General features: G+C 39.5%; 1 protein-coding gene across 1 annotated transcript in view; it reads right to left on the bottom strand.

Annotated features, from left to right (window-relative positions):
* Positions 1–3,245: 3,245 nt before the first annotated feature.
* The window catches only part of cacng7.S (calcium channel, voltage-dependent, gamma subunit 7 S homeolog), a 57,002-nt gene continuing 43,907 nt past the window's right edge, over positions 3,246–16,340 (bottom strand). The window contains exons 4-6 of the mRNA XM_018228259.2: positions 9,558–9,698; positions 8,778–8,923; positions 3,246–6,269 (exon numbers count right to left, since the gene is read on the bottom strand). Of these exons, the coding sequence (XP_018083748.1) occupies positions 6,012–6,269; positions 8,778–8,923; positions 9,558–9,698 (545 nt within the window). The 3' untranslated portion in view covers positions 3,246–6,011. The remainder of the gene's footprint in view (positions 6,270–8,777; positions 8,924–9,557; positions 9,699–16,340) is intronic.

Genomic DNA, 16,340 nt, shown 5'->3' with positions numbered 1-16,340 from the left:
TAACATTATTTTATGATGTTGGGAACACAGGAGGTTTTTATTTAATGCTTTTATTTTTACATCTGGTTTCCCATTTATTTCACTGTTTTGTTTTCACAACATATCATAGCTGTTACTGTCCAATGGAATCAAATAACTATGTCCCATTGTGGGGTTGTCTGAAGTTACTGTAACACTAATAATCTGGGAGTTGGGATAGTATCTCACAAAAAAAGCACTTATTTAGAGATATATAGAATTTCATACAGGTTTTAATCACAGGTTTTAAAGCGGACCTGTCACTGAGACATAAAAAGCTGTATAATAAAAGTCCTTTTCAAATTAAACTTGAAATGCAAATTCTTTTTTTATTAAAGCATTCATAGCTGTTGTTAACTCATTTAAAAATCTCAGCTGTCAATCAAATATTGCCTGCCCCTCCTCTATGCCTTAGGCAGAGAGGCGGGGCAGACAGTTACTTTCACTTTCCATTCAGCACTTTCTAGATGTCACTGCTCTCCCCACATTCCCCCAGTTTTCTTCACCATTTAATTGTGTAGCCAGGGCATGGGGATGGACATCAGGTCCCACATTCTGGTGCACAAACAAGATTCTGAGATGACACAAGATTTGTCTTAATAATAGTGTCCACAAAATGGCTCCTGCCTGCTTGCTATCATTATGAATTCCCAGACAGAGGGAAACAAAATTCAAATAATTTATATAGTGTAATTAAAGTTTATTTTGCTTTACAAATGTGATAAAAACAGATTTGGAATAACTTTTTAGAGTGACAGGTCCCCTTTAAAAGACACAAAAGCAATGTCAATGGCTCGTTATGACCTTCAGCTTTAAGATATATATTTTTTTATACTGCAGGTATGGGATCCCTTATCTGAAAACCCGTTATCCAGAAAGCTCTGAATTATAGAAAGGCCGTCTCCCATTTTATCCAAATAATCCACATTTTTAAAAAGTATTTAATTTTTCTCTGTAACAATAATACAGTACCTTTTACTTCATCCAAACTATAATATAAGTAATCCTTATTATATGGAAGCATAACCAGCCTATTGGGTTTATTTAATGTTTACATGATTTTCTAGTAGACTGGTTATCTGGAAATCCCCAGGTCCTGAGCGTTCTGGATAACAGGTCCCATACCTGTATATGTATTGTAATGCACCAGTGCAGAGATATTGGGCACGGAAGATATCCTACTTGTTGTTTCTGAACTCAGCTCTCATGGAATTAAACGCTCATGTTCATGGTAGTAGTTTGGGCTAAGGGCTAATCTCAAACAAGGGCTGATCTCAAACAAGCAATGATTTCAAAGCTTGAAATGGACTGATTCTTAAAGGGATCATCTGAACAAACTCAGGATCTAGATTCAAATAGAAAGGGAAAGGTTTTGAGCCCTCACCCTATTTTACTCATCAAGATGACTCCTTCTTGACCACAATCTGCAAGGTGACTGATGCTTTCCCTGTTGTTTTCCACGGAGTACTCCAGTTTCCTTGTACCCTCTAAAAACTCAACTCTAGGCTCATTTGCTTGTTACCCTAGTGAATTGTGTCTATGCCATAGGGACCTTAGACTGTAAACTCAACTGGAACAGGAGTGATGAACAATTTATGCACACCACTGCATAAATGTGATTGTCCTATATAAAAAGTGAGGGACGACCATATGACATTTTTGTTTATATTGAAGGTGGTCTTGCATTTATAGCGGGTGTCTACGCATGAGCAATATTCAGATGTAAAAAGAGCTGTGGAGCAATGCAAGCATCAAAAATGTTCCTGCGTAGTGCCAAATAAGTGCTGTAATTGGCCATTTGGTAGCCCCTATGTGGACTAGCAGTCTACTAGCAGCTCTGTTTGGGAGTATACCTGGTTTTATCCAGTAAAAAATTGCCTCCAAGCCAGGAATTTAAAAATAAGCACCTGCTTTGAGGCCACTGAGAGCATCAACCAAGAGGTAGGTGAGCAACATGTTGGCACCAGGATAGTGTTTTTTTATGAGCAGACTGATGATAGCATTCAATGGTGGCACAACTGGGTACATGTCACATAGGAGGCAGTGTATCTCCACCACTATCAGATTCCAATGGGGTATGAGACTAATTAGCAATCCAGGGTAGTCCTACTCATCATTAGCAACTAAGGAGTTACCTGTTTTTGATTTATTCTTTTAAGTACAGTATAATTCAGGTCACTAAAACCTGTAAGCTCACACTTTCGCTCCTTGGTTTTTCAGATTTGATCAGTTTGGTACCTTACATTGTTACTTTTAAGGGGTCGACAACCAGCCAATCACACAGACTCAAAACAAGTAATAATAAATGAAAATTGTTATTTATGATTGAATCCATAAATATGCCCACACAATACCTTGAATGGAACATACAGTATGCATGCAATATTACTTGCATTTCATTTATCCTATTCTAGCAAACCTCTGCCCTGGAAATTACATTGAGTGAATTATTCTCCAGGCATACCATTGATATCATGAAACCCTCTGGCTGCTGTTGAACTTAAGGGGATATATGCAACTTTTACTAGGGTTACAGAGGGGAAACTAACCCGGAATGCATAATGCATCTGTACCTTCACCATTTAGATGAGAGATCGCTGGAGATTTACAGCAGACCACATAGTGCTCTTCTGAAAATCTACCAGAATATGTGACATTGAGCAAAGAGGACTCCCAATGCACTTGGTGAAGGTTCCTGACATAGGTACATATGCTGCAGTGTCCCACAAGGTATACTGCCTGCAACCGTTTGTACAGCTCCTTTCCAGGATTTCCTACTTTGCACAATAGCAGAGGCTGTCACGGTTGCTGGTAGTTACAGTTCAGTAACAATTGGTACATTGCAGGTTGGTTAATTAAGCGCCCCTGGGTTCCACACCCCAATAACTTCCTGCAATAAAGAATCAAAAGCATTAAAAAACAAGAAGGGTAAGGTGTGTGGGGTTATATGGATGAATGTAGATCAAGAAGTCTGCAGGTATGTATTGTCTAGTACAGGGGTGTCCTACCTTTTTCACCCTTGAGTAACACTTAGATGCAAAAAAGGTTGGAGAGCAACATAAGCATGCAAAAATGTCCAAATATGGGCTATGATTGACTATTTGTAGCCTCTTTGAGGACTAGCAGCCTACAGGAGACTCTGTTTGGCAGCACACCTGGGTTTTATGCAACCAAAACTTGCCTCCAAGCCTGGAACTCAAAAATAAGCACCTGCTTTGAGGCCACTGGGAGTAACATCCAAGCGGTTGGTGAGCAACATGTTGCCCCTGAGCCACTGGTTGGGGATCACTGGTCTAGAACAACTCTGTCATAGTTTGAATACCATTTCTTCCAGTCCCACTTAAATTCAATCTAACAAACATAACTATATGAAAACACAGCTTAAATCTAAACTATTGCAAAAATAGAATAATTATCCTTAATTAGTAAGGAAATAATCTTACCAATAATGACATGTCTAGAGATCTTTACTGACCTTGCAGAGCCTACATTTAATAAAAAGGGTCTCTTGGGACTAGTAAAGACATCCAGAGGCTCCATTATTTCATTATAATATCTCGTTACATTTCTTACATTGCATTGATATATATATCAACTGTCTACATACATTTCAGTGCTTAAGAGAGACCATCATATTCTGCTCATTGCAGAAACAATATGTCTTCCTTGGATGAAAGAACAAGAGATGGGTGAATGTTAGCCGAGTCTTTCCCGTGTTACGGTGAGGACCACAGCAGCAGATTGAAAGCAATTCATCAGTCTGTATGTTTTTGCTATACTTATTGAACCAACACTTCTGTATGTGTTGTAACATTAGTGCAACATGGAAAAGAGGAGGAGAAAAAAATATTCTTCAGGCACAACATTTGTCGGCCTAATTGGACGTTCCTTGTATTGCCAGTCTTTATGTTGTCTCAATCATAAAGATGTTTTAGTGTCATTTGTGCCAGCAGTATTTAACCACACTACTGATTAGCATGCAGAATGCCAAGCTTCTTGAAAAATGCAGTCTTCTCTGCTGCAGAACAAAAGTCTGCGTGGATTTCAGAGCCATCTTTATTGTCATTGCAGAGCGTTTGCCAGAAATGAAAACACAGATTCAGAAACTTCCATTTTTCAGAGCTACAGTAGCTGAAATGTTCCAGACTGGTGAAAGATGTGCTGCTTTAGCAAACGAGGAGGAAAGAAAGACAATAAAACATAAAAGCTTGGCACATAGAGGACGGATGGAAAGGATCACAGGTTACAAGATCCTGATGAGGGAACTTCTGGATTTTAGTCCTTAGCAATTGGGTCTGCTCTGAATATAGTACTACTACTGTTATAGCACCCGTCTCATCCAGTAGGACAGCAAATACAGTAAATGTCCTAAATTTAAACCAAATTGTCCTTTAGAATAGGCTCCCAAGAATATCTAGTAATTAAAGAAATCATCCTAAATCTCCCCCTAAGTGTCCTTCAAGCTTACCAAGCCATTCAACTGCTTTCTATTCATCTGGGGTACAGGTCAGGGTATCAGTTTGGAAACCTATTTGTTAGACCATTCAGTGACTGATGTACTTCATCAGTCTGGATAGAAGGAACATTTCAGACGAAATATTATATTTGAGGCCAATGACTAAGATTATCCTGAAAGTCACATTGAAGCTGTGCAAAATATGACCTGGTGGATCCATGGCTGGCAGCCTACATAAGGCACTGACTGGGTCTACTGAACTGGTACATTTGGGCTCAATGGCTGCCAATACGTTTCTTAAGAAAAAACTATTTTTTTTTTGCAGATGTGATTTCCCTTTCAAAGAGACATACACCTGTTACATTTCATGCACTTGTTTTCTGCAGGGTTAGGGTGAAATAATTACATTTTCTGTTTTCTAATCCCTTTCTTAAACTCAAAAAATTCAGTAGTTTTTAATGAAATCATTATTTAGAACAGAAAAATTAAAATTTTAGCCCTGTAATAAGTGGATATAAGTGCCCAATAATTGTTTCCACATAATATGCAATCCTTTAGCATTGAGAACAGCCAGTTAGTAATCTGAAGTGCTTCAGCATTTGCAGAACTACAGCTCCCTGTACCCCTTAGCCATGCAATTACCTTGATAATCTGCATCACTCATACAACTGCCTTCATCCCTCAAGTAGCCCAATCCCTGCCCACCTCAACCAGGCTGCCTGTCCCTGAAATACTGTATCACATACAGCAGGTCCTAACAAGGTCTTTATGAGCTGCATCCTCTTTTATTAGCAACATGGTTTAGTATTGGAGACCTCTAGAAAAAATGAAAGAAACCAGTTTTTTGTATCCCTATACGTTGATAGTCTTGGGTGACACATATCATGGTATTAAAAAGAATAGACATTTGCTCAGGATGTAGAGTCTTGAGTAAGTCATGAGTAAAAAGTTATTTCTGGGGGACATATATTCTTTTACATTTGTGTCAAGGTGCTTTGCCCAATAACTATATATTAAGAGTTTTCTAAATGGCTCATTCAAATAAAGTAGAAGAAAATTATTTTTCTCAAATTCTCTTTTGTTCCAGTTTATGATTCCCCATTCTAAAATCAGGAAAAAAAAATGTTCACATGGCTTGTAGTGCAGGTTTTCTTTATGTCAAGAATCCCTTGGTTGAGTTAAGAAAAGGCTCTCCAAGAGGCCAGAATGGCTGGAATTAATGATTAAAAAAAAAATAACAAATTGGTATGGTAGAGTGTTGTGGCCACCAAAAATGCTCCAATTTCATGAAGCAAGAGCATAACAAAGAAATCCTTGTTGGGAAGACTGACTGGCCGTAAAACAAGAGCATACATAAGAAAACATGGATTGAGATGAGAAACTGTAGCAATTCAGACACTTGGAAGTAAATGTTTACTGTTGAGCTCCACAGAACACTGTCTCTGATTAAACAGGACAAACTCTGACGTCTGCCTGGAGAAGTTGAACCTATGGAGATACATAGCAACTTCCAAATATTTTCCAGTTGTTTGCGACTCTAGCAGGGTGACGTAGATATGTGTATGTGGTCTGGATACTTGATGGCTGGTGGATAGTTTTGAGTCATCTGGATTGACACATCACTGGAGATGTCTGAAGGACTGCGGCCACGATGCCATACCTCAGGGTGAAGAAACTGACCTGAGTAGTCAGAGCAGTCGCTGAGCCGGGGTCGGTACAAGGCAGGGTGGGGACGGTACATTTCCTCTTCAGCATAGCGTTTGGTGAAAAGGTAGACTGACATTACACCAGCACCCTGCAGACAATGAAAGTATAGAACACAACATAATATATAGTACAGACATTAAGTGGAAGTTATGTACCATTTATATATACAGTACCTTGTAGGTAGACCCTTGAACATATACATTATACAGTAATTATATATAATGGTTTCCATGTAACACATAGAACTTTGGATGAAGAGATCTACAATATATTGGGATAATCTGACCTCCAAGCCCCCTACATTATAGCTTTTTGGCAAACTACAGATATGATTTTCCATGTTTTTTTAAAAGAAATGGCTTCTTTTGTGTTGTGCTGCGATACAGAGCAAAGTTAGAGCTGACCCATACTTAATGTAAAGAATGGTAGCATCATTGTGTGGGGCTTCTTTCCATCGCGACATTGTACACCTTTAAAGGAGTAGGAAAGGTGCTCTTTATTTGGGGGTGGTGGCAAAAGTTAGGCATCCCTAAGTGATTGTATATACTTACTAGTGATGGGCAAATTTGGGGTGTTTCGCCGGAAAATTTGTGAATTTCCTGCGAAACGGCAAAAAATGTGTGAAACGTCGCCGGTGTCTCGTTTTTGACACCGGCGTGCGTTTTTTATGCCGGCATCCATTTTTTCATGCTGGCGCAAATTCGCTGGTGAATTTTCACTGCGGTTTCGTGAATTTATTTGCCGGCGGCGAATTGCGCAAATTTGCCACAAATTCGTGCTTGGCACATAAATTCGCCTATCACCAATACTTACCTCACACCCCGGCCAGGTGCTCCTATCAGCAGAAAACTGCACCAGCCCCCGGTTCTTCCAATGAGCATCACGGAGCAATCGGCCTCTAGCTTCTTTTTTCTTCTCGCGGGTGTGCATGCGCAGTAGCGCAAAAAGCCGAACTTTAATAAGAAGTCGGCTATTTCATTCTACTGCGCATGCATCCACCCTGTGAAATTTGATGAAAGAAGAAGCAGGAAGCCGATTGCTCCATGGTGCTTGCTAAAAAGAACCCCTGGATTTGTGCAGTTTTCTCCTGATAGGAGCACCGGCCCCGGGTGTGAGGTAAGTATATATAATCACTTGGGGGTGCCTAACTTTTGGGCCTTTCCTTTTCCTTTAATGGTATTCCCATCACTACTTTGACAACTCTTTCCACATCCCTACTAGTCTGTCAATTTACTATAAAAATGTATCCGTCTGCTGTATCTGTATAGGTATGAGGCCACATGTCAAGATGGTTGTCCTAAGCCAACTACAGGTATGGGATTCGTTATTCATAAACCTTTTATCCAGAAAGCCCTGAATCACGGAAAGGCCATCTCCCATAGTCTCCATTATAGTCAAATAATCCAGATTTTTTTTTTAAATGATTTGCTTTTTCTCTGTAATAATAAAACAGTAGCTTGTACTTGAGCCCAATATAATTAATCCTTATTGGAAGCAAAACCAGCCTATTGGGTTTATTTAATGGTTTCGTGATTTTCTATTAGACTTAAGATATGAATGAAATTAAAGAAATATACCTTATCCGGAAAACCCCAAATCTTGAGCATTCTGGATAACAGGTCCCATACCTGTACAATAAGGGCTCTTACCCACGAGCGGTTGTAGCTGCACTCCCCTGCGTTCCGTTTTTCTGCGTTCAGCCGCAGGGGAGCGCAGGAATAGACGCATTACATTTTTTCCAATGGGGCTGTACTCACACAGGCGCGTGTAGGCGCCAAACACAGGAAAAATGCAGCATGTTGTGTCTCAACCTGCGTTCGGCACCTACACGCGCCTGTGTGAGTACAGCCCCATTGGAAAAAATGTAATGCGTCTATTCCTGCGCTCCCCTGCGACTGAACGCAGAAAAACGGAACGCAGGGGAATGCAGCTCGTGAGTAAGAGCCCTAAAACAGTTGCACCAGGAGTCTCACAGGCTTGCTGTCTCATTCAAAGGTTTGCATAACCTGTGCTACTCCCAACTGCCTTTAATGCAATTCACCTGACCCTAACCAGATTTAGGCAAAGAAACGTGGACTAGAACAGTTTAACCATCTGTACCTGCTGTGTCAGGCAGTTTTCATTAAAGAGAAAGGGAAGCATCACGGGCAGCTTTGGGTTCATGTGCCATTAGCCTTAATGTTAGTTTTTTGCCATTATTTAACTCTATCTCTGCTTTCTTCATGTAAATAACCCTGCTGTGTGCATAGCATTTCAATTCTTTTTATATCTCATCCACATTCTATAAAAATAGGCAACTGGAAATGTTGAAAAGAGATCAGCGAGAACAGGGAACTGGGAACCAAGTGCCCAGGGAATTGTGATCAAAAGCAAAGTGAACTTGGACACCGGCTTTTTTAAATCCTCCAAGATTATAGTGAATTTTTATCAAAGTAAATTACAGTCCTTGGTGTCCTAATGATTTCTACAGAAATGGCCAAATGAATATAATATTTCCACCAATCAACACAAGGAATATTTCATTCAAATTATCATACATTTCTGATGCTATTTTCTTGTAAAAATGGGAAATATCTGTGCCTTTTAAGCTACAAACCTCTTTCAGGAGAAATGATGAAGCTGCAAAAGCAAAAGACCATCCATAGCGATAATGAAAATACTGTTCTGAGCTACTGGGCCGGTTCATGACTTCGTCATTGATGCTTGAGATGTAGAGGACCACCCCCACCACCAAGGAAAGACCTGCAATATATTCAATAAAGAGCATAAATCATTGCAATTAATAGCTGATTTGGCCATTATTGCTTTGTTATATGTGATTACCGTATATACTCGAGTATAAGCCGAGTGTTTTAGCCCCCAAAATATGCTGAAAAACTCTACCTCGGCTTATACACGGGTCAAGCGCAAAAACGGTCGCCGGCGTCTAAGAATAGTCGCCGGCGTCCAAGAATAGTCTCCAAGAATATTCGCTGGCGTCCAAGAATGGTCGCCGGCATCCAAAAACGAGACGCCGGCACCTCCAATGGGAGCAGAAACCCTCAATTGTTTGATGGAAACTTACCAGAAGCTGCTGCATTTCTCACCCTCGGCTTATACTCGAGTCAATAAGCTTTCCCAGTTTTTGGAGGTAAAATTAGGTACCTCGGCTTATACTCGGGACGGCTTATACTCGAGTATATAAGGTAATTAGATTTTTTTTTCATAATTTACAATTTTTCCACAAAGTCTTTAAAAGATGGGTTCTGCACATAGTGGAGCCCTACAGAGGAAAACATTAGCAACATACGTACAAGATATAGTCAAGGCAAAGCAAATGTAGATCCAGAAGGTGTAAAACTGTGCACAAATGACTTCTTTCTGAAAGGAAACTTACCAGATAGTATAAAGAAGATTCCAGAAACAAAAGCAAGAATGGTTCTCTGGGGCCGAATATGCCCAATGTTACTTATAACAAAGGCAGTGAACACAAGAAAAAGGCTGACCATCGGAAACGGGGTGGCACTGCGGATTGTCTCTGAAAACAAAAAAACAAAGAAAACTTTTTCTTAGATTTATTTCTCTGTAACATTGTGACAATGTGTTGTGTACATTCTGCAGTCTTATAAAGAAAACAGTAGCCCAACCAAGGATTTTGTACCTTCTAAAAGCAAATGTCCATGCTTTCAAAACTGTTCCTCAAGCACACCACCGTTTTTATGTAGTTTGTGCTCAGTATCTTGGAGAGCAATAACTTGTGTCAGAAAGCAGGGGTATAACTATAGAAGAAGCAGACACAGGGGGACCCAGGAGGTATAGTGGCCCCATAAGGCCCTCATTAATATCCAATTTCAATAAATATCGGCAAAACAGCTCAACCTCTAGACATTTTGGGGGGACCAAGAATTATTTGCTTTGGGACACAGTAATATCTATTTATGCCACTGTCAGAAAGCGAGTTTATATCTGTCAGATACATTTTACTATTAACCCAAAAAAGGAAACCGGAACGGTTTAATTTCTTAAAGAAATTTGCATGTTTGATCAGACAAAGAAAGACCCCTTTCTACTTGTTTTCTTTTCTTCTTCTTGCATCTAAATTGATGAAGAGGAAACCAGCAGGTAGAGGTTTCTTCTGTTTGATCTACTTTACATTCCAAGGTCTAAAGTATATAACCACAATATTTAACTGCTGTAAGATAACCAAAAGGCATTTCCAAATTTGGGGGCATCAGTCTTCACTGACATAAAGACTGAGTACCCTTGGCTAGTGATGGGCGATTTTTGGGCATTTCACTTTGGCGAAAAATTTGCAATCTGGCATCTCGTTTTTGACGCTAGCGTTCCGTTTTTAATGCCGGCGTCCGTTTTTTTTTTAGGCCGGCGCAAATTGCTGCCGAATTTTCGCTGCAGTTTTGTGAACTTAGTTGCCGGCAGGAATTCGCTGCGAATGCGCGCCTGGCGAATAAATTTGCCCATCACTACCCCTCGCATAGTAACAAGGTACGACATTTATAGCCATATCCTTGTCTAGCTTTAGTTACCCTTCTCCTTTGATTGAAAAAGCAGGGAATTATAGCCCAGAAGGATTTGAAGTGATGTCAAAAATGGTTTGTTGGAAAAGGCTAGAAAGAAATAATAAAATTTTAACAGAAACGCAACCACGGTGACCCCAATGTCCCTGAGCCACTGTCAAACTGGCTGCATTCAGTCTACAATTATCTCTGAAGTCCAACTAAATGTGAAGATAACTAGGGATGTAGCGAACTGTTCTGCTGCGAACTAGTTCGCGCGAACTTCGACCGTTCGCGTCCGCCGAATGTTCGCGAACGTTTGGGAACGTTCGCATTTTGAGTTCGCGTTCGATTCGAATACAAGTCGTTCGACCATTCGACCATTCGAATTCCTTCGACCGCTAAAAATCGAACGATTTCCATTCGTTCGAACGATTGTAAGCATTCGATCGAATGAAAAGCATTCGATCGAATGGCTTCGATCGTTCGATTCGAATGAAAATCCTTCGATCGAATGATTAAAATCCTTCGATCGTTCGAATCGAACGATTTTAGCGGGTGTTCGAAGTTCGCGAACTGTCCGCGAACGTTCGCATTTTTTGCCGGTGTTCGCGAACGGCGTTCGCGAACACCAAATCGGCAGTTCGCTACATCCCTAAAGATAACTATTTCCTGTTGTTGTACCAGTACAAAAGGTCATCTACTGGACCTTCCACAGTGATTTGATTGCCTGATCTAACTGATCCAACCTTTGGTCTAGTAGGGCAAGTAACTTTTTTTGTATCATAACAGCAAATGCTCCAAATTTTACCTTAACGGGTAACTATTGCATAAATGACAATGTAATATAAGCTTCATCAAACTGAAATAAGAATCTTTCTAAATACGATCCATTAAATATCTAAATATCATTTCTGAAATAATCAAGTTTATCTTCACTCGCTCTCAGAATCTATTTCTCTTCATTCTGTCTTCATGCAGCAGTTGGGTGTCAGATAGTCATTGACAGTTAGATCCAATATATCTTATAGGGGGGCTTCCTTTTCTAGCAGATGTATTAGAGCTCACTCAGATAACTGATTCCAGTACAAACACAATCTAACAAAATAACTGCCTTTTGCACAAATTCTGCATGTAGAGAGACATGATGTCTGGTGATTTTAATAGAGTGAGCTCTTATACATCTTCTAGGCAAAATAAGCCCCCGTATAAGATAAATTGGATGTAACTGTCAATGAATATCTGACACCCAACTGCTGCATGAAGACAGAATGAAAAGAAACAGATGCTGAGTGAGGAATAGTCAAGATAAACTTGATTATTTAAGAAACAGTGCAGAATTTTTAATTGATTATATTTTAAAAAAAACTTCTTATTTCAGTATGCTGAAGCTTATATTTTTCGGCGAAGCGAAACGGCGCAAATTCGCCCATCACTAGTAGGTACTGATTCCATTAAGCAAAGGAATAACAACCCTACTTGATTGTTTGCCTTTTAGCAAATCTTTTAGATACAATATTAGGATAAAGTAGTAGAGGATAACAGCCACCTGTCATATATACAATTACATTACACACAGAGTATCCTGTGACCATGCAGAACACTAGTACATACTGACAACACAGCAAGATGTACAGCAAATACATCACTAACACTAAAAACTTCTGGCGGTTCAACCTCTCTATACCTGGCTGTTCACCAGAGAAGAGATTGGTAGTGTCCAGTGGGGCTAACGTTGGACACTACTCTGGAGCTCCACTGAGTCCATTTCTGTTGTGAGAGAAAGAACATGTCAGACACCTTTCTTGAAAAGGTACAGAGCTAGGCCTAATCCGTTAATAGAACAATGTATACGATAGATATATGTACCATCGTTACAATGTAACAATAGATACGATGATGGATTTGTAACAAACTAATTCATAACCAGCACAAAAAGCCACTTTTTACAAACAAAAAATTTCATTTATAGTTATGGGCAAATTTATTCTCCAGGCGCGAATTTGAAGCGGCAAAAAAAAATTGTCTAGAAAAAACGAGAGTTTCATGAATTTTTCGCCGCTTCTCTATATCTTGTATAACACACTCAACCTGTCTTTAATATCTTGGATCCTTCCAATCTAATACTCAATTACACCCAAACAAAAAGGCTGCACTGGTAGACAGCTGATCATCTCACGTGTTGTAAATTAAAATATATATTCTTGCCCAAAAAATAGCACTTCTATCAGATAACACAATCTTAAGGCCACTTGGCTTCTTTTACATGTCACATTTAAAGGAAATCGCAATTGTTCCATTCATTTTTACAAATTCAACCTCGAAAATTTTTGTAATTTGTACTTTCGAGCCAGAAAACTAAAATTTGGAAAAATTCAAAATCACATATTTTTCACCTTGATTTTTCCTGCTGTGCTTGTCTTGTGAGTGATGGATCAACTTGATTGGTCACCATCCTTAACCTAGGCAACATCATGTATGTGCATGCTTATTCATTCAAATTATCATTTTCTGTTGCTATTTTCTTGTAAAAATTGGAAATATCTGTGCCTTTCGAGCTACAAACCTCTATTAGGAGAAAGGATGAAGCTGCAAAAGCAAAAGACCATCCATAGCATTAATGAAAATACTGTTCTGAGCTACCGGACCAGTTCATGAGTTTGTCATTGATGCTTGAGATGTAGAGGACCAAACCCACCACCAAGGAAAGACCTGCACTATACTCAGCTCAAGGGATAATAAACCCCCTTTTTTTGGCACAAGGTCATTCAGTGGGGCTTATGCATAAACACTACCTGAATTTATAAAAATAAATACCCAGGTATGAGCTCAATTATCCAGAGATCCATTATCAAGAAATTGCTAAATTATAGGAAGGCTATATGTGTGTATTTTTATTACATAGACAAGATTAAGTAGAAACAATGATAGTCTGTCTTTGACTCACAGGGACCATTTAGGCTGGTCACATTGTTTCATGTTGAAGCAATGGATTCTGGAACTTGAAGTCCCTTTACTTTCCATGGAGGGCAGTGAACAGATTCTCTGGAAAAGAGAGAGACTTCAAATCCAAGGGCAATGGCTCCAGACAGTGAGTGAAGAGAGTGGGAGCCCATAACTAGGGATGGGCGAATTTGACCCTTTTCACGTCGCCAAAAATTTGCAGACGCCCATTAAAGTCTAAGGACGTGATTTCCGCAGCGAAACAAGGCGAAAAAATTCACCCATCCCTACCCATAACTAATAATATGGGGTTTCTGTGGCAGCCTATGAACTTATGCTAGTTGGAAGTTCCTTATATCTGGCACAACAATATCTATTAAACAGGCAGGGTTGTGCTGCTCAATTGCTTGTGCCAAGAAAATGAAAATACAGTTTTCTTCACCCAAAAAACCAAACTGCCAGTAAAAATGCAGCAGTTGATTTTCATAACATGACTTCAATCCCACATCTGCCCTTTTATCTTACATATTTAAGATGCCTGAATGTATTTACTTGTTTGATAATATTACCAAGAAAAAAAACCCCAAAAATATAGGTTAAAGGGGACCTGTCACCCAGACATAAAAATCTGTATAATAAAAGTCCTTTTCAAATTAAACATGAAATACAAATTCTTTTTTTTATTAAAGCATTCATAGCTGTTGTAAACTCATTTAAGAATCTCAGCTGTTCAAATATTGCCTGGCCCTTCTCTATGCCTTAGACAATTACTTTCACTTTCCATTCACTCCACACATTCCACCGGTTCTCTTAACCATTTATTGTGTAGCCCGTGCATTGGGGATGGACATTAGGTCCCCCCTTCTGGTGCAAAAATAAGATTCTGAGATGATACAAGGCTTGTCTTTATAATAGTGTCCACAAAATGGCTCCTGCCTGCTTGCTATAATTATGAATTCCCAGACCAAAGGAAACAAGGTTGAAATAATTTTTATAGTGCAATTAAAGTTCATTTTGCTTGACTAATGTGATAAAATAGGATTGGGAATAATTTTGTAGGGTGATGAGTCCCCTTTAAAGGAGAAGGAAAGCTCCAAGACAGTTTATTGGCAACAGATTAGCCACAATAGTGCAAATAGAATGCTATATTTTTCTGCAGAATGCTTTACCATACCTGAGTAAACAGCTGTAGACACTGTCTCTTTTTGTTTAGGATAGAAGCTGCCATATAAACTTCGTGTGACATCACTTCCTGCCTGAGTCTCTCCCTGCTCACTCATAGCTCTGAGCTTAGATTACAGCAGGGATGGGAGGAGGGAGGGTTAGAGGAGCAAACTGAGCATGCTCAAGCCCTAGCCCTGGAGGTTTAAACTGAAAACAGGAAGTCTGATACAGAAGCCCATGAGTACACAATAGAAGGAAAGAAATGTTTCTTTTGACAGAGGACTCAGAGCAGCATTACTTTGAGGGTTTACTAGTGTATTTATATAGACCTTTCTAATAAAGCTTACTTAATTTTAGCCTTTCCTTCTCCTTTAAGGCTATTTTAGGGCTAGTCATTGAATTCAATTAATCATAAATGTGCTTGAATAAACATATTTTCCTCAATCTGTATTTAAACGCCAAGCTTTTGACTGCATAGTGGCACAGTAATAATGGTATGCTATTGATGGGAACACAGAAACAGTACAACCCTGTAATTAAATACCCATAAACAATAAACGGCACATTATAGGAGCTTTGTGATATTGCAGCTCTGGCACTTAGAAGGTTAACCTGCAATGCTTGGCAAGCAGATTCAGAGACAGCCTGCATTACTGCATTCCATCCTCAAGCAAAGACCTTATAGGTTAGATGTGGACACTGCAGAGATGTCTGATTCCGGCCAGAACCTTATCTGCCTGGTGTTGGCATGTTATATGCCTCTTTGGGTGGATTTCCTATAGGTTGATGATGATATCAGCTCCACTGGGCAGAGAGTGGCTTGGATGATAATACAGTCAAGGAAAAGAACTGCATGATATATTGGCATATAATGGTTTAGGACAACTAGGACTGCATGTCTGTATCAATAATTTCTTGATATTGGTGCTGCGCCAAAAAGATGCATATTATTTCTGCACCATAAGTCCTATGGTCCACAAGGAGAATAATCACCAGCGATGAATCTCTTCTGCAGGTGACTAATCTTCTGTAAATGCTTTCCCACCAACAATAGAATAAATTGCCGGTGGTAAAACCCATGGGGTAAATTTACTAACCTATGGAAATTCGCTCTGGCTTCGCACTCATCGCTACACTTTGCCAGACGAAAATTCGGTCAGACAACGCTAATCTACTAAAATGCGAAGATGCGTCCAGGGTGCCGAATGCTGGCAAACTTTCACTACCGTTACTTCGGCAATCAAAGCGAAAATGTGCTAGCGTTCAATTATGCCTAACGCAACTTCATTAGAGGTCTTCGCTCAGGCTAATTTGCATACGGCGGGAAATTATAAAGTTGAGTGGACGTATATGTTGCAGCAAATACATTACAGATTACACAAGTCCAGGGAACCTTAATAAAGACAATAGAGTTGTTATAATGCCCTACACATGAGCCCACTGTATAGTTAATGTTCCATATGTTAGAAAATATATGGGGGAACCCGGTTACTCCCCAAAAAAATGTAAGGACTTTTGTAGGCTATCACTCTGAAAAAAGGTAAAGACGCCAGCGTTTT

Source organism: Xenopus laevis, chromosome 7S (assembly GCF_017654675.1).
Source record: "Xenopus laevis strain J_2021 chromosome 7S, Xenopus_laevis_v10.1, whole genome shotgun sequence".
Lineage (NCBI taxonomy): Eukaryota > Metazoa > Chordata > Amphibia > Anura > Pipidae > Xenopus > Xenopus laevis.
The sequence above is the reverse complement of the archived record's forward strand: the minus strand, read 5'-3'. Positions and strand labels throughout refer to the sequence as shown.